This window comes from Phlebotomus papatasi, chromosome 2, assembly GCF_024763615.1.
Source record: "Phlebotomus papatasi isolate M1 chromosome 2, Ppap_2.1, whole genome shotgun sequence".
Classification (NCBI taxonomy): Eukaryota; Metazoa; Arthropoda; class Insecta; order Diptera; family Psychodidae; genus Phlebotomus; species Phlebotomus papatasi.
In genome coordinates, this window is record NC_077223.1 from 28,752,475 (window position 1) to 28,779,588 (window position 27,114).

The 27,114-nt window shown below is 31.1% G+C and overlaps 2 protein-coding genes across 3 annotated transcripts in view; both read left to right on the forward strand.

Annotated features, from left to right (window-relative positions):
* The window catches only part of LOC129803367 (probable 28S ribosomal protein S25, mitochondrial), a 90,886-nt gene extending 78,605 nt beyond the window's left edge, over window positions 1-12,281 (forward strand). The window contains exon 5 of the transcript XR_008751855.1: window positions 12,217-12,281. The gene's annotated coding sequence lies outside the window, so the exon portion shown is untranslated. The remainder of the gene's footprint in view (window positions 1-12,216) is intronic.
* Window positions 1-25,503, forward strand: part of LOC129803353 (failed axon connections) — a 41,429-nt gene extending 15,926 nt beyond the window's left edge. Inside the window, exons 2-6 of one of the 2 annotated variants that reach the window (XM_055849839.1) lie at window positions 12,217-12,555; window positions 18,116-18,253; window positions 18,329-18,525; window positions 21,767-21,866; window positions 21,954-25,503. In XM_055849839.1, the coding sequence (XP_055705814.1) occupies window positions 12,217-12,555; window positions 18,116-18,253; window positions 18,329-18,525; window positions 21,767-21,866; window positions 21,954-22,010 (831 nt within the window). In that variant the 3' untranslated portion in view covers window positions 22,011-25,503. Of the gene's footprint in view, window positions 1-12,216; window positions 12,556-18,106; window positions 18,254-18,328; window positions 18,526-21,766; window positions 21,867-21,953 lie in introns of both variants that reach the window. The other variant, XM_055849838.1, reaches the window with a different exon arrangement.
* Window positions 25,504-27,114: the final 1,611 nt, after the last annotated feature.

The following is a 27,114-nucleotide window of genomic DNA, read 5'->3' on the forward strand; positions in this document are numbered from 1 at the left end:
TAGAGAATGACCAGAGAGACAAATAAAAGCTACGGAAATTGGTTCAAGAGACTGCTTTTTGTTGCTTTCAATTTCTCGTGTAAGTCTCGTGATATTGACCAGAGAAATAATGCAGAATGCCTCTTCTATTTGCTTACTGAAGCTGTCTTGTTTTATTGTTACTCAAATATTAAACAAATGAGGCCATTTGATTTTTTTTGCATGTACTCTGGTGATTCTGCGATTATATTGTGCTCTATGTACTAGAGAAAAAAATTATTTGAAAATATAAGGGTAGATTCGAACCCTTAAGAGGTTTGATTTCAAGAACGTATCGTGATAAAATCTACCCATTTGCCATATTTTTTTTCTAGCACAGGATATATTTTTTATTACATATTTTTTCATCTAACTTTCCTCATGAGCAAATCGTAAAATTATTTAGATTCCAGTTGGCTGACAGTGTTGAAAATATGAGGGAAAACTCAAGCACATTTCGTATGTAAATTAAATTGTAACTGAATATGGTTGAATTTGAGTGGTAGAGACAAACATAAATGGTATCTGTTTATCGAAGAAATTGAGAAGATAATTAATGAGGCACTTGGGAGGTTTTTTTCTCTACTTCATTTCTCAAGTACTAAAGATGAACCCCTCTGTGTGAAATTGACACAATTTTCCCACTAATGCTCGAGGAATAGAGCAAAATGCTCATAAAACATGACATTTGAAACGGAAACAGAAACTTTTTGATTACATTTTGAGATTGAAATTTCATTTAATAGTTCGCCTCTCACTGTCGCGGAATTTACTGTCTTTTTCCTTTGATCGGTGTCTTGGTGCAGAAAAAAAAGATTGGAAGGAAAATGATGCGAGAAACATGGTTCAGACTGTCTAATTTCGAAATGCAATTTCCTTTGTGTTTCAAAGTTGCCGCATGATTTTTCCCCATTAATTTTTCTAATAGATCGCCAACAAGTACGTTGTTGTTTCACAAGAAAAACAGCCCGCGCGAGATGTAACAGAAAAAAATATAATATTTTTTTTTACGATTCGTGTGGTGGAAAAATGATTGAGAAACGCTTTCTACACCGGAAATTTGAATTGTGATAAGAGGCTGAAAGTGGCCAGAATTGGGTGAAAATTCTGAGAAAGTTTCTTCATGAAAGGCGATAGAAATTATTACAAATAGTAATTAATAAATCAAACAAGAACCTCACCCATTTTCGCGCCCTTTTTCCCATTTTTCCCCTCTTTTTTTCTTCTGCCATGCTCAAGAAGAATTGTGCGTCTAGACTTAATGCTCGTGGTTGAATCTCCTCAATCAAATTCCTCACTCTATAACCATCTAACTGGCACTGGTTCTTTTTACACCCTCAAAGAGGGGTGAAAATTAATTAGACTTGGTTGAGGGACAGGGAGAAAAGAGCATCATTGAATGATTTCTGCCACGCCCGAGGCTAGATTTTTCTAGTTCTATATTTTTTTCTTTATTAATTATTTTGGTGCCAAAACCACGATTTTTTTCTTTTTTTTTGCGTAAAAAGAATCCAGCAAGGTGAAATGAAAAATGATATTTAGTCATGGGGAGGCTTTTCTGAGGGAAAATTGAGCACATTGTCTTGCCGCAAGATTCTTTCTCAGGTTTCACGTTCAAAACTTGGTCTTTTGATTGACTTTTCAATAGAATTTTTTGCAGAACACAAAGGAAATTTGATAAATAAATCGATTATGGTATTTTCGTCTTTGGAAATCTAGGAATTTGTTTGGAAAATTAGTTAAAAGTTCTTGAGATACGGCTGCTAAAAACTTACCATAATCAACCTTTTCGGAATACGCCAGAAGAAATCTCATCCAAATCTCTCCAAATAAGAGAACTGTTAATCTCTTTTTTTACTACGTAACTATTTATTATGAAGTAATTGACAAATACAAATTTACTCCACTCTAGTTGAAATAAGGCAGCTTATATCGATGTACAAATTACTCTTTTTTATGTAAAGTTCTTCTCGGCTGAAGTATACGCTTAAGCGTTATTTTCTATTTAAGAATATACTTCAGTCAAGATGATTTTCGTTTGGTTAAATTCATACTTAATTAAAATGAAAATGTGCTTTAGAGTGTTTTGTGAAGATGCGTGCATCTGCGTGCATCACACGAAAGTGTCTTTCAAAGAATATAAAATTAATTGAAGAGAATTAAAAATTGAAAAAAAAGAACTGAAAAAGAAAATAAACAAAATATTAAAATCTAATCATTTCGATATTTGTGTTATTGTGAAAAAGAATTTACGCGTCCTTCTTAAATAATATCTAGAATGAAAAAAGTAAGACTTAAGGCAAGGTTAAGCTAAATTAAACTGGAGCTACATGGAAACGTTTTTTTTCGTATGTTTCTAAAAGAATCAGGGCTTTAACGTAATGAATTTTACATACACAAAATAATATGATTCTAAAGTCTAAATTTAGGGTAGATCCAACATCCATACTCTGTTCTGAAATGAATTGAAACAACACTCTTCTAACTATATATTACACCAAAAAGCCATATGGATAGGCCTTATACGGGTTTCAGACCTAAGGGCCTTGAAAGAGCTAAAAATTATACGGGCTTCAGACCTAAGGCATAGCCATATGGCTTAACTTCTCTAACTTCTTATCAATCAATATTTTTTCATAAAAATTTGACTTAGAATTGTATTATAAAACCAAAATAATCTATTGGGTTCTAAAGAACCAAATTAATTGGTTGTTTTTAAGATTTTGAGACCTGCTGGAACTGGGCTAAACCTCTAGTCTGAAGACGGCCTTAGCCGAGAGACGGCTTAGCGTAATTATATATTGGAAATAGTGGTCAAACCACATTTCTATAATTATCCACTAAGCCGTCTCTTAGCTTAAGTCGGAAGTGTATCACGAACCTAATGCGGTCTTCAGACTAGAGGTTTAGTCCAGTTTCTGAAGGTCTCAAAATCCTAAATAGCAACTAATTTTATTAACTAATTTAATAGGTCATTTGTCGTTTCCTAACTTCAGTTAATTTTTCCCAAAAAATCTTGATTGTTGAAAAATAAGAGCAGTTAAGTCATATGGCTAAGTCTCAGGTCTGAAGCCCGTATAAGGCTTATGCCCTAGACAGTCCTAAGACTCACAATGATCTTCGAGAATATTTAAACTATAAAATTTGGTTGTAAAGATTTATCGCAAATTGTTATACAATCAGGGCAGGGCTTTCGATCATCGATTAAGGATCCTTTGTATAAATTTCTTTTACATAATCTCTTACTGCCAATTTTTACATGCTAAATATTCTTGAGGATCAGCCTGAGTCTATTTGAGCCTTTAAGCTTAAGCCGATAGACGACTTAGTGGGAAACTGCTGGAAATGTGCTCTAATCACTATTTTGATAATAATTACGTTAAGCCGTTTCTTGGCTTAAGTCGTAAGTGTGTCCATCACATTAGCCATATGACTTTACTTTTCTAATTTCTTATCAATCAAGATTTTTTTTGGGAAATTTTGACTTAGAAAAGTCTAGTTCAGAAAAGTCAATTCAATTGGTTGCTATTAAGGAATTTGATATCTTCTGAAACTGGATTAAACCTATAGTCTGAAGGTGGCTTTAGGCCTGAAGAGCGTATTCAGTACTCTACCATACCACTAATGCAATAGAATCCAAGGAAAAATTACATAATACCGAATATCGATGAAAAATTCTCACTGGGATTCTGTCGATAATTTTATTTGAAAAATTCAAATTTGGCTTCACCGTTTCAGAGAAAATTTGAATTATGAGAAAACGTATTGAAAATGTTATTAAATAAACAAGACACAAAAATTTCATTCAGTTTTTCTTTGCTGATTCTCAATACAATGAATTTTTTAAATGAATTTTTCCCACCTCAATCAACCACATATTTTCCCTCTCGATCGCATATTATTTTTCCTTCATCACCCAGTGATTGCGTATCACGAGAAAAAGACCTTATTGACAATGCAAATTTATGGATAAACACCTGTTTAGAAATTCCCATCAGAGACACTCTTGAGGAGTATTTGTGTCAATTTGCGGAAGGAAATATTTTTCTCTGCACGACACAACATTGTCTAGAATATTAATTGAGAAAAGCAAATATTAAGGCATTCCTCAAAGTTTGCGGGGTGTGCTTAATTGCAAATATATACATCTTCAGAGTTGCATATTTTTTTCTCATCGTCCAAGTGCGTTAATTAATCATCTCAGGATGAAATAATTACACTTGATAGTGAATAATATTGTTAGCTTAATATACATTTTCTAGTTTACGCTCTCGCATTGTTGCTCACGAAGAATTTGCATGAATCACTATTGACGTAGAGACATTCTTTGAAGATAAATGATTTTTTTTGCACTATCGAGAGCTTAAGATTTTTTTATATTTATTATGTAAATTGACTCACTTTAGAGAGGAATTTTAAAAATATTTTGATATTTTTTTCTGCAGAGTCTTGTGGCACATACTGATTAGAGTTTTATCAGTATTTCTTTTTATTTCATGACCTTTTTTGCTGATATTTTCCACGAGACTTTTTTGCAATTGCAATATTTTTGCTTTCTTTGTAAATATGATTTAATCAAAAATGTTTTTTTAATGGGGAAAATCGGGGTAGATTGGACGTGAATGATGTAAATAAAATTATTGATTAATTTGATAATCTTTTCCGAAAATTTAGGATTTGATTTTTAGAGATTATTTAAATATTTCAAGAGTGTGCACTGTGTTCTAATTTATTTCCAATCAAGAATATTACATATCATAGCTTTATAATAAGTGATGAGAACTAAATAGTTAAGCAATTAATGCTACTCTGACGAAGTTCTAATTAGCAAGACTTGCTACTTCGCATAACAAGGAGTTATTCAGATTAATAAATTAGCCAATTTGAACACTATAAAATAATAGCATTACAAAAACATAAATTTTATATGTTTGTATAATGTTTTAATTATTTAAAAAATGATAAAAATAATGCTACTCTGGTAAAGAATTCAAATTAGAAATTGAATGAAGATTTGTAACTGTACAATAAGGGTCTTTTAATTGGATCGAAGATTTATTAACTAAATTGGATTACACTGGAAAATATGGTTATGTTGGACCTAACCTAAAATATTTCCGAAGTATGATTTGAATGACAAAAACATTCAAATAAATTCTTGTTTCTTTCCTTGTTTAAGGCTTTCAAAAGGAAATAAAACAATTTGCTTTAAATTCATAGCAAATTTTTCCGGTTGTGGTTGATTGATCAAAAATTCTTTAAAAAGGAAAGATGAGTTTATGACATAAAAAATGACTGAAATTTTTAGGTTAGGCCTAACCTAGCGTAAATATTTTTAAATCAATTTACTAGCCTGAGTGAGAAAGTGAAACCCTACATAAGAAATAGGTTATTTTGAACAGTGAGTCTATATTGTGTTTAAGCTGAAAAAATTATAATAATATAGTTTGTGTCATACATTCTTAAAAGATTCCCTTCAAACGAAATTTTTTACTACGCACAAAAAAAAATTTATAAAATTGTTCGTAAATGTTTGTGAATTCTTATTGGGGCCTTACGAAATGCTCGTAATAGTATAACCCACAAAAAAGATCGTAAAAGTTTGTATTTTTTTCTTAAACATTGTTTGTAACGTTGATCACTTGACGAACATGTTGTTTTACAAACATTTGTTCATACATTTTTGTTTGTTTGGCGAAAATATACAAACAACACTTTTTTTGTGTATTTACAAATATTTACAAATAAATGTGTTTAAAAGAACAAAAAATGTTCGTCAAGTGATCATTTTGCGAACATTATTTGTAAAATACTTTTACAAACAATTTTACGAAATATTCTTTTTTCTATGTATTAATCTTGCATTTTAGAAATAATACTAAAGAAAATGTAAAGAACCTCAGCTGATTTTCCAAAGAAAGAGATTTGAGGTTATGTTAGAAAGTAGGGTTATATTTACAGATAAATTTACAATGTTATAGTTTGTAAAAATACATATTTTTAGATAATTCTCTAAACTTATAAATTCCCCAATCAAAAGCAATTATTAAAATAGCAGTGTAAGTTTACGGAAATAAATCATGTATAGGGTTATGTTTTGTATTACATATTTTGAGTTCTAACTCAAAACTCTAACTTTATCTATTTAAAAACATTTTTATACAAAAAAAATTAAATATTTTATTCTAATACAGTAGAGTCTCGCTATAGTCCATATTTGGTTCCAGATTTGACACTTGGGTCACACTATATGTTCATAGTCCATTTCATTTTTTTTTTAATTATCTATGACTGTTGTATTGAAATTGCTCGACGGCTTCCACTTTCTTTGCGATTGTGGTACTTGTCCTCGCTCTCTTCATTATGGATCACAATTATTACAACTACTCAATAAAGTTTGCCAAAAATATTAAAATAATTATGACAACATTTCATGTCGCGTACTAAAAAACATAACCTAACTTAAAATAAGTGTTTTGAAATGAACGGTCGATAAATTGTGGACTATAGAGCGATGGCCTATAGCGGGGCTCTACTGTATCTATTAATAGAATTTTGTGGTACTCATCACAATCTAAGTTTTGAGTCATGCATGTTTGAGGTTACGTCAAATATAACCTCATATGTAATTTATTATGGCAATTCTGGCAACTTTTAAATTGGAAGTATTCCAAAAATTTCCTTTGCAAAACGTGTTTTTCTTTAATTCAAACCAAATTGTACTAAGGGATCTGAAATATCCGGACTGTATGAAATTCAGTTCTTTTAGGTTACGTTTAGAATTTGTTGTGATCATATTGAAATTGGTTCTCTTTAAACACATTGGACAAATATTTACTATCAAAAATTAAAATAACCTCTTAGACTTTGGAAGATTAAGCTTTGTTTATTGGAATCTAAGATTTTTCATGCAATAGGGTCGAAGGAACACCTCTTCGACAGGGAACCCCTATATTGACACTTTTGTTAAAATCTATAAATTTATTTAAAGTATCTAATAAAATGTAAATAATATGACGTTTTTTCCTAAGTTTTCCTAATAAGTCCTGACACGACTTCTTAAAGTGTCAATAGGCATTCCTTTCACCCTACTGATCTTAAAAATCAAGTTAAATTTAATAGAGTACAGGGATTCTTTGGAACTTCTTCGTATTTCTCTATTCTTGCATATTTTGAAGAATTAAATGAAATCTTCTTAGACTGAATTGATTTCCCTACACAATTTGATCGAATTTCATTAAATCCTCCCTGAAAGCATCTAAGGGAAATTATTCTGTACAATCCTTGAGAACTATATACCTCTAAAATTTGCTGAAGTGCCTTATCTAAAGTACTATACATACACACTAAAAAGGGTATAGGAAAACGCCAGAGACGTGTATACCTAAATTTTACGACTTTTCCCACAAATTTTCACTTTCATCGGCCCTAAAAGGGCAACTCACACAAAATTCTATCTGGAGGATGAATCTCAAATTTCCACCTACCAGGGACCACTTGAAATCCTTCCGGGTGTATTGAATCGATTGAATGACTCATTCCTATTGATTTTCCCGCCCATTTTTTCTCTTGTCGGATGGATGGACTTTCTGCACGGGAAAGTGGACAATTGTGAATTTTCCAACAATCAAATCCGCCCAGAGAAAAGCATCTTTCCCGAGGGGGGTGTATGTGTGTGAAAAATCGGACTAATCCTGTTGGGAAAACTTTCCGGGATTTCCTTCACGATTTTTCTTTTGGCGGGGTAGGAGTGCTATAGTCGGGGGCAAGATTCTCTTTTTCCCAGGGCATTTTCCACCCTTAATGATGCCATAATAAGGAATTTTTGGGGCAATATTCTTTGGGGATGAGATGGAAAAGTGGGTGTGTGTGATATTATCCATTTTCTCTCACTGAACCAAGAGCAATGAACTTCCTCATGAGAATGGGGTGGATGTTTTCCGGGAGGGTTATTCTCTCTGTCTCTCTCTTATTTTCTCTTACCGACTCAATGAGTGCAGGAAAGGGGATTATTTTGCAATTTTTCTGCCCTCAGTGCAATTGTTTAATGCAAATTTTCTATTGCACACCCTCCAAAAAAAATAAAATAAAGAGAATTCAATAGAGTGGAAAGAATATTTCAAACCCCTTTTTTGCGAATTTTAGTTGCTCTTCAGATGAGAATTTTCGTGGAAATTCAAGTTGAAGGAAAAAAAAGATGGGTTGGGCTAGTTTGACGAACTGGAAAAATGTTGTCCGATGTTAATAGAAATTGATGGAAAATTCGTGATAAGCATTAATTTGTGGAGAGAACAGAATTTTTTGTTTCGTTACGACCAAAGAAGAAATATAAAATTCGGAAAATGTTTCAGCCCCTCGAGGCAGAAAATTACCATTTTTGTATGTCAATTTTCTGGGTGGAAAATTGGTGTGTGTATTTTCTGAGTTATGTACCAGAGAATTTTCCCTCTCACGCGAGAGTTTTGGGCACGAGAGAGGGCTCGGATTGCAGTCGGATATTGTGCAGTGTGGGTGGAAAATGCTGGCAAAATGTTCGCAATACACGTTACCACGGTAACAAGCTGGATTTTCCGCTCATTTTCAAGCTTTCTCACTGACTCTCTGGGGTTCTCTCCGGAAAAATGGATCAATATGTTGAAGGGGGAAGGGGAGAGTGAGAAATGCCGGGTAGAATTTTCAAATAAAGGAAGAAAAATAACACGATTGCCAACTTCGATGATATACTTAGCCTACTTTTTGGCGTACTCATCCACTTGCTAATTTTATCTGGATTTTTCATGCACATCCCTAATATTTCCAGCATGAAATAATTCTGAAATTTTGGTAAATGTGAGAGCAAACAGGAATTTGAAAATAATTATTTAATTTTTAATTATTTGGTTACTGATATTTAATATGGAAGATTAGCAACTTTTAAGAGTTTATGTCTACTTTCTAATTTCTGCTGCATTTCTGCTGCAATCATGAGAAACTTGCATTAAATTAATTCAATATTTCATCTCGATTTTGGCCACTTCAATCACTTGCTATTTTTTACTGAGTTTTAATTGTTAACCCTAGACTTTCCTCTCTTGATATTTTTATAAATCTTTAAAGAATTTGAGAGCAAAAGGGAATTAGCAATATTAGACCATTTTCAATAAGTATTTATTGATTCTCTAGAAAACAGAAAAAAAGTTTTACAATTAACATTATGTAGTCTCTTTGCTAGATTTTCTGGCTCTGTAATATAGTAAAAGAAATATTAGGTGATGTAAAAAGTTCTGAGCTCTTTTAAGTTTTATTTGGAAGATGAAATTAACAAGAGGATTATCTGAGTTAAATAATAAATGCGCCATTTTGTTCGATAAGTTTTGCCTATTTTGATGCCAATTACATAATTCCTTGATTGAAGAAGTACTCGTCTTTTTTTCTTGCTGGCACAACATTGAGTTCCATTGAGGAACTAGGCCTTCCCACAAGGGGATTTCTATACATGAATTATTATTTCTTGTTACGTGATGAGATTCTCAGGGCCATACCCCGTGGATTCAAGTGCAGTGCATTTCAAACCTTTTTACGCCAGAAAATTACTGGTAACCGAAAAGGGATTCGAACCCGGGGCACTTGCAGCATAGAGAGAGTACACTGCCATTTGACCCATTGAGTGCCCAAGAAGTCTTCGTCTCTAACTGGTAAAAAACTAGACTATCTGATTTTTACAAGCCTACTTTGAGGACAGTTTTGTTCCATCAAGAAAATTTTGAAAATGCTTGAAAAGGTGATAAACGCTTATTGTCAGGTTTGGTGTATAAGTCGGGTGCAATGAAACGTCCCATCCAAACTCTCGAAGTATCTGAAACGTAGTTAAATATGTTTGCGACCTGGCATTGGCTTGATGGAACACAGCACCCTTCCTATAGGTCAATAATTATGGGAGCTGCTGGTCGAGCGTCTTCTTCACTCTGGTCAGTTGTTGACAATAGAATAGAATCTCGCAGCAGCTCATAGTGGATGATTCCCTCCCAATCCCCCTAAACACACAGCAAAGCCTTTTTGGGCGTTAATCCGAGCTTGGCGATCGTTGGGCCGGCTCATCATGCTTGGACCAGGATTTTTTTCCGACTGTTGTTCTCTTATGTGGACTATTTTTCATCGCCAGTCACCATTTGTTTCAAAAAAAGGGTTGATGGGTCAAAGAATCGCAGACATTAATTCGGTTTTAAAGGTTGTGACAATTCGTTTGTATGACATTCATACATCTAGCTTCTTTGGACCAGCCTTATGTAAATGGTTCTAAACTGTTGTTTTTTAAAATAAGTGCTCGAGTGCCAGTCCAACTCAATGATTTCCATGATTTCCATGATATTATCGACATTTTCGACAATTGGCCTACCATAGCGTAGCTCATCCTTGTCGCCCATTTTCCCAGAATAGAATTGTTTGAACCATAAGAAAATCAAGGAGATGGACTCTCCTCGGATGTATCAGGGGGTGCAATCCTTTCAGGACAAGAAAACACAAACTGACGCATCCGGATGGAGTCCATCTTCTCGACTTTCTTATGCTATTGCTCCCTATAGCCAACGGCCGCAGCGATTCCACTGGATTTACAGAAGCTTTTTCTGCCATGTCCGCTGATTTTACCGCTAAAAATCCGCGTGGAGTTCCCTGGAGTTTAACGCTCAAAATCCGCGTAAGCTTCCGAGATGGAATTTGACGCTAAATTTCTTCCTAGCGTTCCATGGACGTTTGCGGAACTCTGTATAGGACCGTCTAATAAGAAATGTCCGTGAGTTTCCATGGACTTTTCTCTGACGAATATTTCCACGGCTTTTCCTATGGATTATTAGCGTATAATCGGCAGTCAGCCCTTTAAAAATTCGGAAAAATCCTCTTTATTTCCACGACATTCTCCGTGGAAATTTCCATGCAATGGCCTTAGTGGCTTCCGTGGTTTAATATTACGGATTTCTACGACTTTTCCAGTGGATTTTTTTTAATATTTTCTTCAAAATAATTCCAAAAATAGATTAAAAATGGCGTGGAATTTTCATAGAGGAGTTCCATAAAAAAACATCCATAAATAAATAGATGATCAATGCCAATTGGCAACTTGGAACTTGTAGTATTCATCTATCAGACGAACACTTAGTTCTACTTTTGAGTTGAAAATATTCCTACCATATCGTTCATTTGAGTATGTCTAGCTCGCAAGAATTATAGCGTTAGGGCGAAAAATAATTGCAGATTTTTCGCGTTTACTTCCATGGAGTCTTGGCCGGAAAGATACCAGAAAATATTCTCGGAATATTTAATGGAAATTTTGTTTAAATTTTCACGGAATGCTCTTAGATAATTGCAAGAAAACACTTCGGAATTTTTTTCAAGAAAATCCATGCGAAAAAATCTGATAACTCTGCAGAATTCCAAGCGAAATATTAGCGTTTATTTCCCCGGAAACTCACGCGGAAAAATAGGAGATAAATTCCATGGATTTTTTCGTTACTTTGAAACTTTGCGGCCGATCGGCTACAGGGACCGTCAATCTACCAAAAAATGTTTGAACCACCGCTTTGCTAATGCATCAGATACTGTATTGAGTTAACAAACTGAACAATTTTCTTTTGAACGCCTGCATCGTTTTTTTTAACCTTTGTCGTAGTAATACTGAAGAACATATCGAATTTTCGCTTGTTTTAAATTTATTTTGGAAAGGTGCAAAATACAACTAGTTTTACTTCTAATTCTTCTTTTTCTTTCTCTTTACGTTTTTGGCTGTCGAACTGGGTTTACTAAACACAAAACATTTTAAAACAAAGAACTTTTTTGTTTTGAAGAGTTCTGTCACCTTGACGTCTAGTATGACCCGATGCGATTTATATGTCGTGAGATATTGCTCCTTGCTCAATAAAGCCATCTTGCGTAAAGGCCTCAGAACTTTTTACTTGACCTTATAATTCAAAGTTTAAGTCACTGGCTAAATTTCTGCTTGGCATCTCAAAAGTGTTTAATGTTTATAATATTTTTTATCTTAAAAATAAAACAACTAGGATGTTGTGAAAAATTCTAGAACAAAGACTAGATTTTATATTTTTTAAAAATCCTTATTTGGACAATTATTCAAAGATAAAAAAAAACTATAAAACATTCGCAGTTAACTTCATGTTATTCAAAAAGCAACCGTTACTCAGCCATTTTTATTTGATTTTTTTTTAGAATGTGGATCACAAGACAAAGTATCGTTCCAAGAAGGGCCTCCTTCCGTTTATTGAGCTAAACGGTGAAGAGATCGCCGATTCGGCTATCATCATCAAGGAGTTGACACAGAAATTCAATCAGGACATCGATGCTGGTTTGACACAGGAGCAAAAGAATATTGCTCATGCCACAGTCTCAATGATTGAGAATCACCTGGTTTGGGTGCTGTTCTGGTGGCGGACCAAATTCCCTGAATCCGTACTCAAAGGCTACAAAGTGAATCTTCAGCATGCACTGGGGACACGTATTCCCAATGGCATTCTCAACTTCTTCTTCAAGTTCTCCTATGGACGCAAGGTTTGTGCCGTTACTACAATTTTTATGACCCCAGGCTTTATCACAATCCTTTTCCCTTCCTTTAATGTCCTTCAAACTACTGTATATAGTCTCCTCTTTGTCCAGCTAAAATGACTAAGGCATATTTTTTTTCCCGAGACGATAAACAGAGATAGTAAACTGATAGGGAATTCCTCTCTGAAAGGGGGAAGTGACAAAAAAATCACTATTCATGAGATAAATCAAACTCTGCGTAGTCCCCCTAAATTTAAGCCCCAAAAATGCTTCAGCAATTGAGAACAATGAATTAATTTGAATTTATTGCACATCGAATAACTTTAATTATGTGAGTTGAGTGAGTTTTGTAAAAAAAAAGGGGTTGGAAATGGCGCCAAAAAGCTCCAATATATTCACTCTTTAAATCATTTTCACGCTCAATTAATTGTGGCTCTTGAAAATTGATGGTATTTCTTTTTAGTCTTGTGCAAAAATAAATTATTTTTTTTTTTTTCAATTCACATCGATGTACATGAGAATGGATTTCCATATTATTTTCTCATATTGTTTACGAGTTAAGAAAATTTTGTAATAGATGAGTTTCCACTGCAAATACCTCGTTTGAATTCATGAAGAAAAAATTGCTGTTTTTCATGAATCTCAGAAAATAAAAATTGAGTAAGGCTTACCAGACTTGGTTGTACGGCAGATTATTATGTTGCCTGTTATTAAAACATGGATTAATTTCAATTGCAAATTAAAAGTATCAGTCTGAGGAGTTTTAAGAACAATTATTGCGATTAAGAAACTTGTTGTCAAATTATTTCAATTCTTAAAGGTGAAATTGTATTAAAATTCATTGATAATCTGGGATTTAATCATCAATTTTGTGTTTTATGTCGTATTACGAACTAGAGAAAAGCAATTTAAACAATGATGATTGTTGTAGAAGACAATTATTCTGAGTATCTTTGGCATGTTCAACAGCCAAGGTAATTCTCTAAAATGTTCTACGGGAAATTAATAATTAATATCAGGATTTCTGTATATAATTCTAATTTAATTCAAACTATTTGAATCTGTGGTGGAAGTTTGTATAATTTTGAGGTTATGTAGCCAAAATGCAGTGCGTCATTTTCTATTTATAATAACATAACCTAAAAATATGTTTCCGGAATCATCTTTGCATGCAAAATTTTAATGTTTTTTCTGATTATTTGGGATATGAGTCTGATGAATCAGATCTAAATGAATCACACATCTTGGGCTCGTAAAAAAATCTCATGTTGGATCTTTGGTTATGAGCTAAAAATTGTAATATTTCCAATCTAACCTAGAATTGCTCGGGTAAAAAATGTAACGTAAACATAGTAAAATGGAAATGATTTTAAATTAATTTTGGAAATCTTTGGCATATTTGTAAAGCTACAAACCGAAAATAAACCATATACAAAGAATAAAGTAATAGGATCAGTGTTTTACTTTGGAAGATAAGAGTCGTCAGGCTGTCAGAATGATGTCTTTCCTTCTAAAATATGGAAAAGTTTTGTCAAATCTGCAAAAGAAAATCCATTGTGTAAACTTTTCTTAAACATCTTTATAAAGTTTTCTCTCAAAGTAATAACGCAATAATGCAATTTCCAGAACCTTTCTGACTGAATTGCAAACTTTTTTATACTGATCGGACTTCGCTGAGAGAGAGGGAGTATATTATAATTCCTCGATTTTGAGTTGTATACACGGAAAAAAATATGTTGGAGAATTGTTCGTAAATGTTTATGAATTCCTACTGGGGACTTCCAAATTCTCGTAAATCAAGTAAAGGTGTCTACACATTGGGAGCAATTTTCGTCAAAAATTGCGTTTTTGACAGAAATTTGACGTTTCCCCCTACAACGCTGCAGGGAATTTCCTTCAAAAAAGCAATTTTTGACAAAAATTGCTCCCAATGTGTAGAGGCCATAATGCCCAACGCAAAATAACTTTTGTTTTGTAAACTTGTTTTTGACATTTCAGTGAGAATGAAAGAGATCTAAATCAAGTGATCTCCCTCACTCTCATAGGAAATTTTGAAAACATGTTTACAAACAAAAGTTATTGTGCGGTGGGCATAAGGCTCAACACACAATAATTTTTGTTTTGTAAACATGTTTTTGACATTTTAATGGGAGTGAGATCTAGATCTAGTCATCTCGCTCTCTCTTAAGGTAAATTATAAAAACAAGTTTACAAACAAAGGTTATTGTGCGTTGGGCATAATGCCCAGCGCACAATAACTTTTGTTTGTAAATATGTTTTCAAAATTTCCTATGAGAGAAAACGAGATAACTAGATCTCTGTTTCATTCACTCTCATTCAAATGTCAAAAACTTGTTTACAAAACAAAAGTTATTGTGCGTTGGGCATAACTCACAAAAAAGTTCGTAAAAGTTTGTATTATCTCACAAGTATTGATCGGATCATGATAATTTAATGAGAATTTTAAGTTCTTTGACAAACATTTGTTCGTAAATACACTAAAAGGTTTGTGAAATTTTGACATTTGTTCGTAAAGTTTTGTCATCCAAACCAAATATTTGTAAAAATCCAAAAAAATACTCAAAAAATGATCATGTCACGAACAATGTAAAATTTTGGAAATATAAAGTTTCGAGTTTTTTGACATCATGTTTGTCCATCTGATTCGTCCGTATGTTATCAAAGCTATATGACCAATGGTTATAGACAGCGACTTGAACCTTCGGGGAGCCCATAAGTCGATCCAAAGATGGTTTATAATGATCTTCAATTTTCCCGCACAACCAGTCACAACTAGTTACTGGTTACTGTATATTTCGTTGATTGCCTGGGTTAATCGAAAATTTAATCATGGTCAAACCCCATTATCTCGAACAACAGTTCATTTTGTTTTAATCTGAGACACTTTCCCTTCTTGGAAGGAGTCAGGCAAAACTATCTTTATGAAATATATTAACCAGTAACCAGTCAAAAATTTATCAAGTTACGCTCGTGAATTTGAACTCAGATAAGTTTTGGACTGATGACTGGTTAATACAATTTAAAAAATTAATTTTGCCTAACTGTTTAAAAGAAAGGAAAGTGTCTCAGATTAATACAAAATGGAGTGGTGTACGAGATAATTGGTTTTGGCTATGACTGAAATTCCGTTTAACCAGACAATCAACAATCGAAATAAAAACAGTTGTAACTGGTTACGTTCAAAAATTTTACCTCTGGTTATAAAGTATCAAACTTACGCCTTTAAGAACATTACACAGTATAGAAGAGATTTGTATAGCTTTTGACAGTTTTTTTCACACAAATTTGCTTCAATATTGCAAATTCTGACAAACATTTTTTGTAGTGTGTCGAGGCCCTTACAGTAGTACGAGAAAATTTCTCTAAAAAAAGCAATTTTTGACGAAAATTCTTCCAGTATACAGAGATCTTTTCGTTAAGCTAAAGGGTTCTACACACTATTGTGAGAAATTTTTATCGAAATGAAGCATTTTGACGTTGTTTTTCTTGCAATTGATCAAATATTTTACTTCAAAATGCTCTTTTTTGACATAAAAATTTACATTTTTAAACGCAGTTAATTTCAGAATTATTACACTGAAGTGAAAATGTCAAACTTTTTTAAGTTTGATTTGAAGCTTCCTTATCTTAAAAATAAAAGTGTGGTCAAAATCATTAAAAAAATACGTTCTCAGTCTCACGAAATAAATTACATATGACAGGACTTTTAATTTTAAAATAAAAAAATTAATATCATTGCTAATTTGGCGTTTAACTGAATATCTTATCGCTTTAAAAACCCTAAAAGCTCTTCCAGGACATTTTAACGAATATGCTTAATTTAGCTTAGGGTCCAAACAGAAATTTGGTTTTAGTTCAGATTTTGAACATAAAAAATATAAATACGACAGTTGTTGATTTAAAAATAACGACATCCCAGCGAGCACCAACTGTTAATCTTCTTCTTCGCTTTAAAATTTTAGGCCGGACATTTTGACAATATATCTACACAACTTCAAATGCTAACCGATTTTAATTCAGCTGAAAATATAATGTATTTTTAGTTGAATTCTGCTAACCTTAAAACGAGACTCGCGAGGCAGTCCTATTTCCATTTGGTTAGCACTTTTTATTCGAGAATTGCTGAATGATCAGCATATTTTTGATGATCGATTCAGCAAAAATATGCCGAAAACGCTGCTTTTTTTTATTAACTGTGCTAGACCGGGTTAAAATTAACACATATTTAAACGGTGTCACTATCAAACTTTATGAATTTCTTAAAATTTGCCTGTAATATATTTTTCAGTGTTTAAATTTTAATTTTTCGTTTTTTTTCAAGACAAATTTATTGAGTGTCCTACCCTACCGCAGTTTGTCATTTGACCGAAAAACGACTAAAAACGGTCGGTAGGTTTAGTGTTACATTCCTAAAAAAAAAAAAAAAATGCCATAATGTTCCAAAATAGATTTACAAGGGACTTTGCTATAGAATGGTACTGAAACAAATATCTATAGATATAGTCTAAAGCTTTTTTTTAAAGTGAGTAAAATTAAATGTAAGTTACAATTCAAGGATTCTTAAACGCTTTAAACTTATTAACGCTTTTTGCATTTTTTCTAAAACAAAAAAATTAGGTTATAAGGTTATGTAAATAAGGTTATCTCGTAGATTAATTCAAATTCCTGCTGAAACCGAAATGAATTTAATATTTTTATGAATTATTTGATATAAAATTCCAACTGATATTTCTCTCTTTTCATTTTGATATTAAAATTTTATATTTTTAAATTCAAAAGAAAATTTTGCATCAAATATGTTACAAGGTTAGGAATTTTCGGTTAAAACAATTCTTTGATTCGTAAAGGATTTTTGCGTTTCAATATCTTTTTCATTGTCCTGTATTTGCAACATCTGTAAATTCTTGGGAAATAATCGGTTTTATTGCTACACAAACAAATAAAAATAAAATATCCAAGGCTTCGAAAACAAAACTATTTCTCTGTTGTTGTCTCGAAAAAAAAATTGTTTTGGTCATTTACAACCTCTTCCGTTTGCTTTCTTTCTCCTCCTCTTCCCCTAAAAATTTACTAATACCAAAAAGTGTGTGAAATGTAACTAACAATAATTCAATGTAGACAAAAAAATACACTATAGTGGATGGGATAAAAGATTTTAAAAAATATATTATCATTACATTTAACTTTCACGCAATCATTCTCATTGACACAGAATTGTAACAAATCTCTCTTTTTGTTTTATTATGAATGATGGCATATTTCTTATATTACTCAGTTTTTTCATTCTCTCTCTTTTTTGGATTAACGCAATAACTTCTTGAGAGATTTTTTTCCTCTTGATGGAAATTTATTAACAAAAAAATGTTACTGCAAAAGTGTCCTTCTTTTGGTTCTCTATCTATTGCTTTTCTCTATCTACTTTTTTTTTCAAATTGAACCACTCATGCAGAGATTGCACAATCGAGGCATGAAGAATTAATAAAATCCATTTCATCCGCTATGTATCGTAAATTTTTGATCCCTGTCTCACATTTAGTGGTTCCAGGGTTCGAAGAAAGTCAAAGCCCAAGGAATGGGTGTGCACAAGCCAGAGGAAATTGAGGAGTTTGGCAAGCATGACCTCAAAGTACTCTCCGATATGCTCGCGGATAAACCCTTCTTCTTCGGAGACGAGCCAACAACTGTAAGTGCTTAAATTTTTTTTTTCATTTAATTCCCGGATTTTGGTCTAAAATGAGGAATTTTCTACTCTCTGCAGCTCGATGTGGTTTCATTTGCCGTCCTCTCGCAACTCCATTTCATCTCAAAAGATGTTAATTTGCCACTCCGGGACTTCATGTCAGCCTCGTGCCCCAATCTTGTGGGTCATGTATCCCGAATGAAGGAGCGTTGCTTCCCCGACTGGGACGAAATCTGCACCAAACTGGACTTGAATGCACATCTACCAAAACCAGAGTGAGTATATTTAGGAAAATTCAGATTTTTATAGTTAAATATTTGATGCTATAAAATATTTTACCTTCATAAAATTCTCTGATTGTATTGAGCTTCCAAAGTACACAAAGCATTTTAAGTTTCAACCAATCAGAGGATGTTATGTATGTAGATAATTCTTTTCAAATAATTTTTGAAATTTGCTATAATTGCTTGCTATAAATTGCTATAATTTAAGGTTATTACTTTTATAGTATTAATTCTGTTTAATATTTCATTTAGCCAAAAACACTATCGATTATTATTCCTGTCCCAACAAAATATAAATTTCTTAAGTTTATAGCAACTTTATAACAATTTATAGTATAAAAATTATAGTAAACAAAATTTATCTAATCTTGTGAGATTTGAAGTTGGAATGTTAAAGACTAAATAATAAACGCTAAAAGTGCTACAATATTTCTAGTTTTTTTTAACTTCAGGCAAAAATATTGATTTTTTGCTTTTTTAATTAATTTTATATTTTTATCCATATTCGTTTAAGTCTTGAAAATTAAGCTTTGGAATTATTCTAATTATTTTAATTTATTTTATTTATTTATTTTTATTATATTATATTATATATAAATAATATTTTATAGTATATAATATTAGGGGGAAGTGGGGCGCCTTTGAAATTGGGATTTTTCTCCTATGTTTAAGTAGAACTGAGCCATATTATAATGTAATTTAGCTTCTCAATCTGTTCGTGCAACTAAATCATATCACGATAAGGCTCAATTTTCTTTTAAAATAGGTGAAAAATCCCAATTTCAAAGGTGCCTCACTTTCAAATGTGCCCCACTTCCCCCTACTATATCAATAATTATTTATTTAATTAAGAATAATTATTCTAATTATTGTAATCCATTATATAAAACACAGTTTTTTAATTTTATAAAGAGAATGTAAAAAAAATGTTTTGCTATAAAAATTTTCTAAAATATACGAAGAACTTTGCTATAAAATTTCTAAAATTAATATTTGTATACATAGAGAGAAATTCTCTATAATATTCTTCTAAAACCAAGAAATATTGTAGGCAAAGTTTTTCTTGAAAATATGTTGAAACTTTTTTGCCATGAAAGTGTTCTAAAATTTATTCATTTAATAATCTCTTTTATAAAATTGTTTGAAAACCAAAATATTTAAATCATATTGTTGGTAAGAATTGAGAACAAGAGTAAAAGTAAGGACAGACAAAAACTTATTTTACTACAAATGAATTCATAAAGAGAATTGCTATAAAACTGTTCCTAAAGAAAATTGGAGCTCTTGGCTTTAGAAGGTTTTTTATTTATGAAAGACTTGCCATGACACGTTTGTAAATGGTTTCATTAAAAGAACTTAAAAGGAAAGAAAGAAAGCTCTTTTACCCAAGTTTTTTGCCATAAAACTGTTCTAAAACATTCATTAAAAAAACTCAGTACAAAATTACTTTTAAATCAAAATAGTCTGCTTTTTTTGAAAATTATCAATTAAATCTTTAAAATGTTCTATAAAATGATTTTTTTAAGAAATTTCCTATAAAATATTTTCTAAAATAAAAAGATGAAAGATTCTAATCAAATAAATTTTGCCATAAGTTTCTAAATCAATTTTGAAAGCTTATTTTAATTTAAAAGCCGATGCTAAATTTTGACGTTGAAAGCTCTTTTACCCAAGTTTGCCATAAAAATGTTCTATAAAATCAATTTATGAAGAAATTTCCTATAAAGTATTTTCTAAAATAAAAAGGTAAAGCATTTTAATCAAATGGATTTTATTATCAAAATGTTCTAAATCGGATTTGTAAGCTAATTTTAATATAAAAGCCAAGGCTAAATTATAAAGTTAAAAGCTATTTTGCTATAAAACTGTTCTAAAATAATTTCAATAAAAAAAACTCGGTACAAAATTATTTAAAAATAAAAATAGACAGCAGCTTGTTTTGAAAGCTCTTAATTAATTTAGAAAGCTTTTTCCCAAAAAATATCCTATAAAACAAATTTGCTATAAAATATTTTCTTTTAATTTATACAAGGGATTCTAATCAGATAAATTTTGCCATAAAATTGTTCTAAATCAGATTTTAAAGCTTGTTTCAGTTTAAAAGGCAAGGTTAAATTATTAAGTTAAAAGCACTATCATCCAAGTATTTTGTCATAATACTGAACTGTTCTAAAACAAATTCATAAAAAACCTCGGTAAAAAATTGTTTAAAAATCAAAATTGATAGATGATTGAATTGAAAGCTCTTACTTAAATCTTTAAAGGTTTTCCATAAAAATGTTCTATAAAACAAATTGCTATAAAATATATTTTTTTTATTTAGGTACAGGATTTTAATCAAATAAATTTTGCTATAAAGGTGTTCTAAATCAGATTTGAAAACTTATTTCAATTTTAAAGCCAAGGCTAAATTTTGGAGTTAAAAGTTTTTTTAACCAAGTATTTTGCTATAAAACTGTTCTAAACCAATTTCAATGAAAAAACTCGGTACAAAATTGTTTAAAAATAAAAATAGATAGCAGCTTCTTTTGAAAGCTCTTAATTAATTTATAAAGCTTTTCTCCAAAAAATGTCCTATAAAATAAATTTGCTATAAAATATTTTCTTTTAATTTATACAAGGGATTCTAATCAGATAAATTTTGCCATAAAAATGTTCTAAATCAGATTCGAAAGCTTGTTTCAGTTTAAAAGCCAAGGTTAAATTATTAAGTTAAAAGCACTATTATCCAAGTATTTTGCCATAATACTGAACTGTTGTAAAACAAATTCATAAAAAACCTCGGTAAAAAATTGTTTAAAAATCAAAATTGATAGAGGCTTGTTTTGAAAGCTCTCAATTAAATCTTTAAAGGTTTTCCATAAAAATGTTCTATAAAACATATTTGCTATAAAATATTTTTCTATTTAGGTACAGGATTCTAATCAAATAAATTTTGCTATAAAGGTGTTCTAAATCAGATTTGAAAGCTTATTTCAATTTTAAAGCCAAGGCTAAATTTTGAAGTTAAAAGTTCTACTATCCAAGTATTTTGCCATAAAACTGTTCTAAAATAAATTCAGTAACAATTATTACTAGTGAAACATTCTAAAACAAGTAAATTTTTAATTTTTGGAAAAAATAGATAAAATACTTCTCTATTAAATTTTCCTAAAGAAAATCCATAGAGAGCTTTGTTATAAAAGTTCCATAAAACAAGTTCTAAGCAATTGGTTTTCGGTTTTTCTTTCAGACCCGAGGCTAAGGAGGGCAAGGAAGGTGAAACGGAAAAGAAAACTGAACAGGAGAGTGCCGAAACCGAGAAGATTGAGAAGGAATTAGAAAAGGACAAAGTGAGTAATTTTCCTATAAAATAAATATATCAATTAGTGAAGTAAAAAAAGTAAATAAAACTAAAAATTTCATAATGCATCTTGCAGTCCGATGAGAAGACGGAAAAGGTGGAGGAGAACAAAGAGAAGGAGGAGTCAAAGTAAATGCGATGATGTCATGAAGAAACGCACAAACATGGTTTTTCTTATTAACATTTTTAATTATTACTGTAGATGATGAAGGGAGGACAGTAAAGATGAAGAATTAGATGATTGAATTAGGCAAATGCTTAAAGATAAATGAAAGGATGTGGTATGAGGATGAGAAATCCACATATAGAAATGATTCCAAAACTCTGAAAAAATATTTTTTTCTTTTTCATAAAGAAAAAAAATAAGGAAGTATAGATGAGAAGGATATTCAAAGTAAAAAGGAAGAAGAAAAAACAAAATGGCAATTTAAATATGAGCGAAATAAAATAGAAAATAGAGCATTAGGAACAAAATATTCTCATGACAACACATTTTTTTTCTGTGGAATTATATAGAAATTATTTTATATATATTTTTTATTATATATTATTTTGTATAGAAAATAACACGAGATATTTTTTTCATATAAGAAAAAGAAAACCTTTCTTTTTTATATTTTGCAATGAAGACGATGAGAAGAATCCATTAATTTTAAGTCCAAATAATACTTGCTATAAAAACTGTATTCATAACCATAATGCTATAAATTCTTTTGTTTTAAGAAAAGCTGTCATTTTTGTGCTTTTTTTCGTTTGTTTTATAACTTCATGAGAAATGAATTTTTTTTGTAACGTGTTTTTTGTCAATCATTTTTTTTAGTTAAGAGAAAATGTATAGAAAAATATTTCCCATAAATTTTTGACATTATTCTCTTCTTTTTGTCTTTAATTTTTTTGTGTAATAGAAAATAAAAATTAATGAGATTTTTTTTTTGTAACGACGAACAAATTAATAAAGACTTGATTTTCCAAGATTTTATTTTCTTTTTATTTTTTTCTTTCTTTCAAAAAGTCGTTTTTTTGTTCTTCTCACAGCGTATAAGATCAAATGAAATCAAGTCTCTTGCGTCTTTTTGGATGATCTATAGAAAAAGAAATCACTGCCAAATGATTTTTTGATGAATTTTTTATTTTGTTTTTTAAACAAGTAAATTTTTACAACCAAAAAAAAACAATCATACACTGAGAATTATTGAGAAAGGGAAGCTCAAATTTTTTAGAGAATCACCAAGAATTTGGAAGATATTCAGGCGAGTTTTCTTTTTCTTTTCCGAGGAGGAAAGTGCGAAAAAAATCAAACGTCCCACTTGAAGGCATGTGAGATGAGAGATAAAGAAAATTATAGCACTTCGCATTGAGTTTTTTCGTGAAAAATCGCCCTCTCTCGCTCACTCTCATGCAAACATGCATTTGAGGGAGCGAGATGAGAAACTACCTCCATAAATGTTACGTAAATGTTGCCATAATTATGGAGATATTGGCATCCTTCTCATCACCATTGAGAACAGCTGGGACAAAGTATGAATTCTTAAGCACTGTTCACATGTAAATAGATATTTAATGCTATAAAATATTATGGTTACTCCACGCTCTCTGATTGGCTAAAACTTCGAAAGCTTTGAGAACTTCCAAGCAGCAGTCAAGAAGGGAACACATTGGACCTATAATATTTAATGCTATAAAATATTATGGCTACTCCACGCACTCTCATTGGCTAAAACTTCGAAAGGTTTGAGAGCTTACAATATGCCGCCAAGACGGGAACACGATGGATCTATAATATTTGATGCTATAAAATATTATGGTTACTCCAAGCTTTCTGATTGACTAAAGCTTCAAAAGCTTAGAGTGCTTTCAAGCTGCAGCCAAGAAGGGAACACGATGAACCTATAATATTTAATGCTATAAAATATTATGGTTATTCTACGCTCTCTGATTGGCTAAAACTTCGAAAGCTTTGAGAGCTTCCAAGCTGCAGCCAAGAAGGGAACACGATGGACCTATAATATTTAATGCTATAAGATATTATGGTTACTCAAAGCTCTCTGATTGGCTAAAACTTCGAAAGCTTAGAGTGCTTTCAAGTCACAGTCAAGAAGGGAACACAATTGACCTATAATATTTATTGCTTATAAAAAGCGACAAAACTATATTTTATAGCACAAAATATTTAATTGCACGTGTGCAATGCTTACATGAAAAAACTCAGTTCGAAACCTAAAAGCAAGAAAAAAAGGAATATTGGAATTAGACATAACACGTAGATCAAGTGAATAAAACCAACTCCGTTTTTATAGGAAGAGGCAAATGAAGTATTGAAGGAGAAAATCAAAAAAAAAAAAAATGCGTAAAAAATAGAATATTAAAAATACTCTCAAGATAAAAAAAAATTGAAAAAAATATTGCTATAGACTCGTTTTTTCTAATGGAAAAATATATAAACTAAACTATAAATAGGAAATGAAATACAATGATGACATTTTAGACGCTAATGACAAGTAAAAAAATTGGTAATTTTGTGAATTTGTTTTTTGAAAACAAATTCCACGTCGCCATAATTTTGAGGGGAATTTTTTTCTGTCATCGCAAAAGAGGATTAAAAAGGAATATAGAAAAAAAACTAGTAAAAAGTACTGCAAAGAAAAACGCGAGGAAGAAAAATCCAAAAAAAAAATGCAAAAGGATAAAACGAAATGTTGGAAATTTGTTTAAAAAAAAATTGATAAAATGTGTATTTTTAAAATATATTATATTGAAACTTGTTTAAAAAAAAAGAGGATAAAATTTACTATATAAGGTATTGAGGACAAAAAAAAATTTGTGAAATTGTTTATTTAAATGAATAGGGATGTGAACTTTGCATTATTTTTGCTCAAAATTTTTGCTATAAAAAAACATATTTAATGTCAAACCTTTTGCCCCTCCCCCAATTGAGAAAAAAATCAACAAATTCCCCTTTTTTCTAAATGTGTTTTTGCGACTAAGAATTTTTGTGGAATGATAGTGGAAAAATGCCAAAAAAAATGAGAAATTATCGTGAAAAACTATTGAGCAAAAATAATCAACAATTTGCAGTACTGGACAAAAGGTGAAACTTGCTATAAAATAAAAAGAAAAGCTCCATGGCACGAAAAGCTGAGAAGGTAAAATAAAACTAAAAATTGAGATATTAAATGAAGAATTAGTAGATAAATTTTTTGGAACTATATATACATATTAATAAAAAAAAGTAAAATAAAATTGATAGACACGTAAAAGTTTAATCCATTTTAAATGTTTCATACACTTATACAATTATATGAGAGTAAAGGAAGAAAAAAGAGGAAGATATTATAGAGGGAGATTGATATCATAGAAAAATATTCATTTCATTGCAATTGATAGGAGATTAATGAAGAAAACCAGCGAAAATTTTTACTTTATCACTTCATTTTAGTGAACTCTCTTTTTTCGCATGAAAAAAAAAATAACCCAAGATCCGAAGGGAGGTGAAGAAGAAAAAAAACACACAAAAAATTATAGATTAAGTGTGAGCTTGAATATGATAATTATTAATTAAACCAGAAAAATATAAATGTAACCTGTATTACATGGAATATTGTCAATAAAAGAAAATTTCTTGAAAACCTTGTTCTTTTTTTGTCGCTTAATATCTTTCATTTTCCTGGAATATTCACAAAAGAATGATAAAAAATCAATATAAGAAACACTTTAATTATTTTCCCTCACATTTTGAGAAAATGAACTTGAAAAAAATATTATTAGACGAGAATTAACCATATTACCTACGGAGAATGCGTAAATAAACCGCAAATTGCTTACTTCTTTAAAAAAAAAAAACTAAAAATTACACGAAAAAAATACGTGAAGAAACCTATCTATCGATAGCGAAATTTGAGAAACCCAAAAGCTGCATTGTAAAGTTCTAGAAACCAGAAACACCTTGCCAGTAAAAAGATCAGTCATTTATGGGTTCTTAACCGATTCATTACTGATTGGGACCGAAGTAATACGATTGGAAATTTCAAGACCTTTCCAAAAAATCCAAATTTAACCAAATCGGTTGAAAAATAGACCCTCTAAAGTAGTAAAAACTTTTTCCTTCAAAAATTAAAGATGGCGATTATTTTAGGTCATACACTCAATCCCGGTATTATGCACATTTTCGGGACTGAAAAAAAAAACGAGCGAAATGGCATTATGCGTTGGGAAAATTTGCATACCCGCAGGGGCTTTCTTTTGAGTAAACCGTAGAACGAATCTCGCGCGGAGAAAAAGTAGTTCAAATAAAAAGATTCAACTGTTTAATAGAAATACATTAACAAACAGAACTTTTTGCCGAGAGTTCTTCAATAAATGGTTAGAATATTTAAAAAAAAAATATCTTAATAAAAGAAATTAAAGTTTTATTCTGAAAAAGTAGCAATTTTTTTTCAAATTTCCCGCGTCGCAACATAATATACATTCAGGCGTATTTCAAAAATGATTTCATAAATTGACTCCCAATGGTAGGCAAACTTGCATAATAGTTGGATGTGCATAATTCCGTCAAGTGCATAATCCCGAAGGACTTAATGCCTGGACTGAGTGTAGGCAGCGTAAGCAGCATATGTTTGGGCGAAATGTTCACCTGGACCACCTCCAATACATATCCAAAAATAAAAGAAATCGTAGGAGTCGTTTTCGATAAAAACCAAAAAACATGGTATTGGATCTGTGAAAAAGAAAAAAACGTCTATAGATATTTTTTCTTAATTGGGGGTCACCGAAGACCGAAAGTTGATATCTCATACGGTTTAAGCTCTAGGACGATGACAAGTTAAAAAGAAAGTTGATTGTAACTGCTTTCTCTTTGAGTTCCATCAGCAAAATGGAAATGAGTTGCCCTTTGTTTCCCCCTTATTATGAGCTCAAAATACATTTAAAATTTAAAATAATAAATAAAACATTTTTTTTTACCATTGCAGTACGTTTGTAGCTTTAGTAATCAAAATTTGGTCAACTAGGGCCTTTTGAGTTAAAATTATTTTATTTTAATCGATTTTCCAAATAAAATTTTATGATCAGAAAATAGGGGTTATTAGGTGAGATTCTTAACCCTCTAACGTTTGATTCTTTAATATGCAAGAAAAAGCAGTGAGATTAGTTTATCTAGGCTAATTATGGTCCAACAAGACCAAAGCAAGGGGCGCTACAGTCGAAAAAAAAAACAATTTTCATATCGACCGCTCAGAATA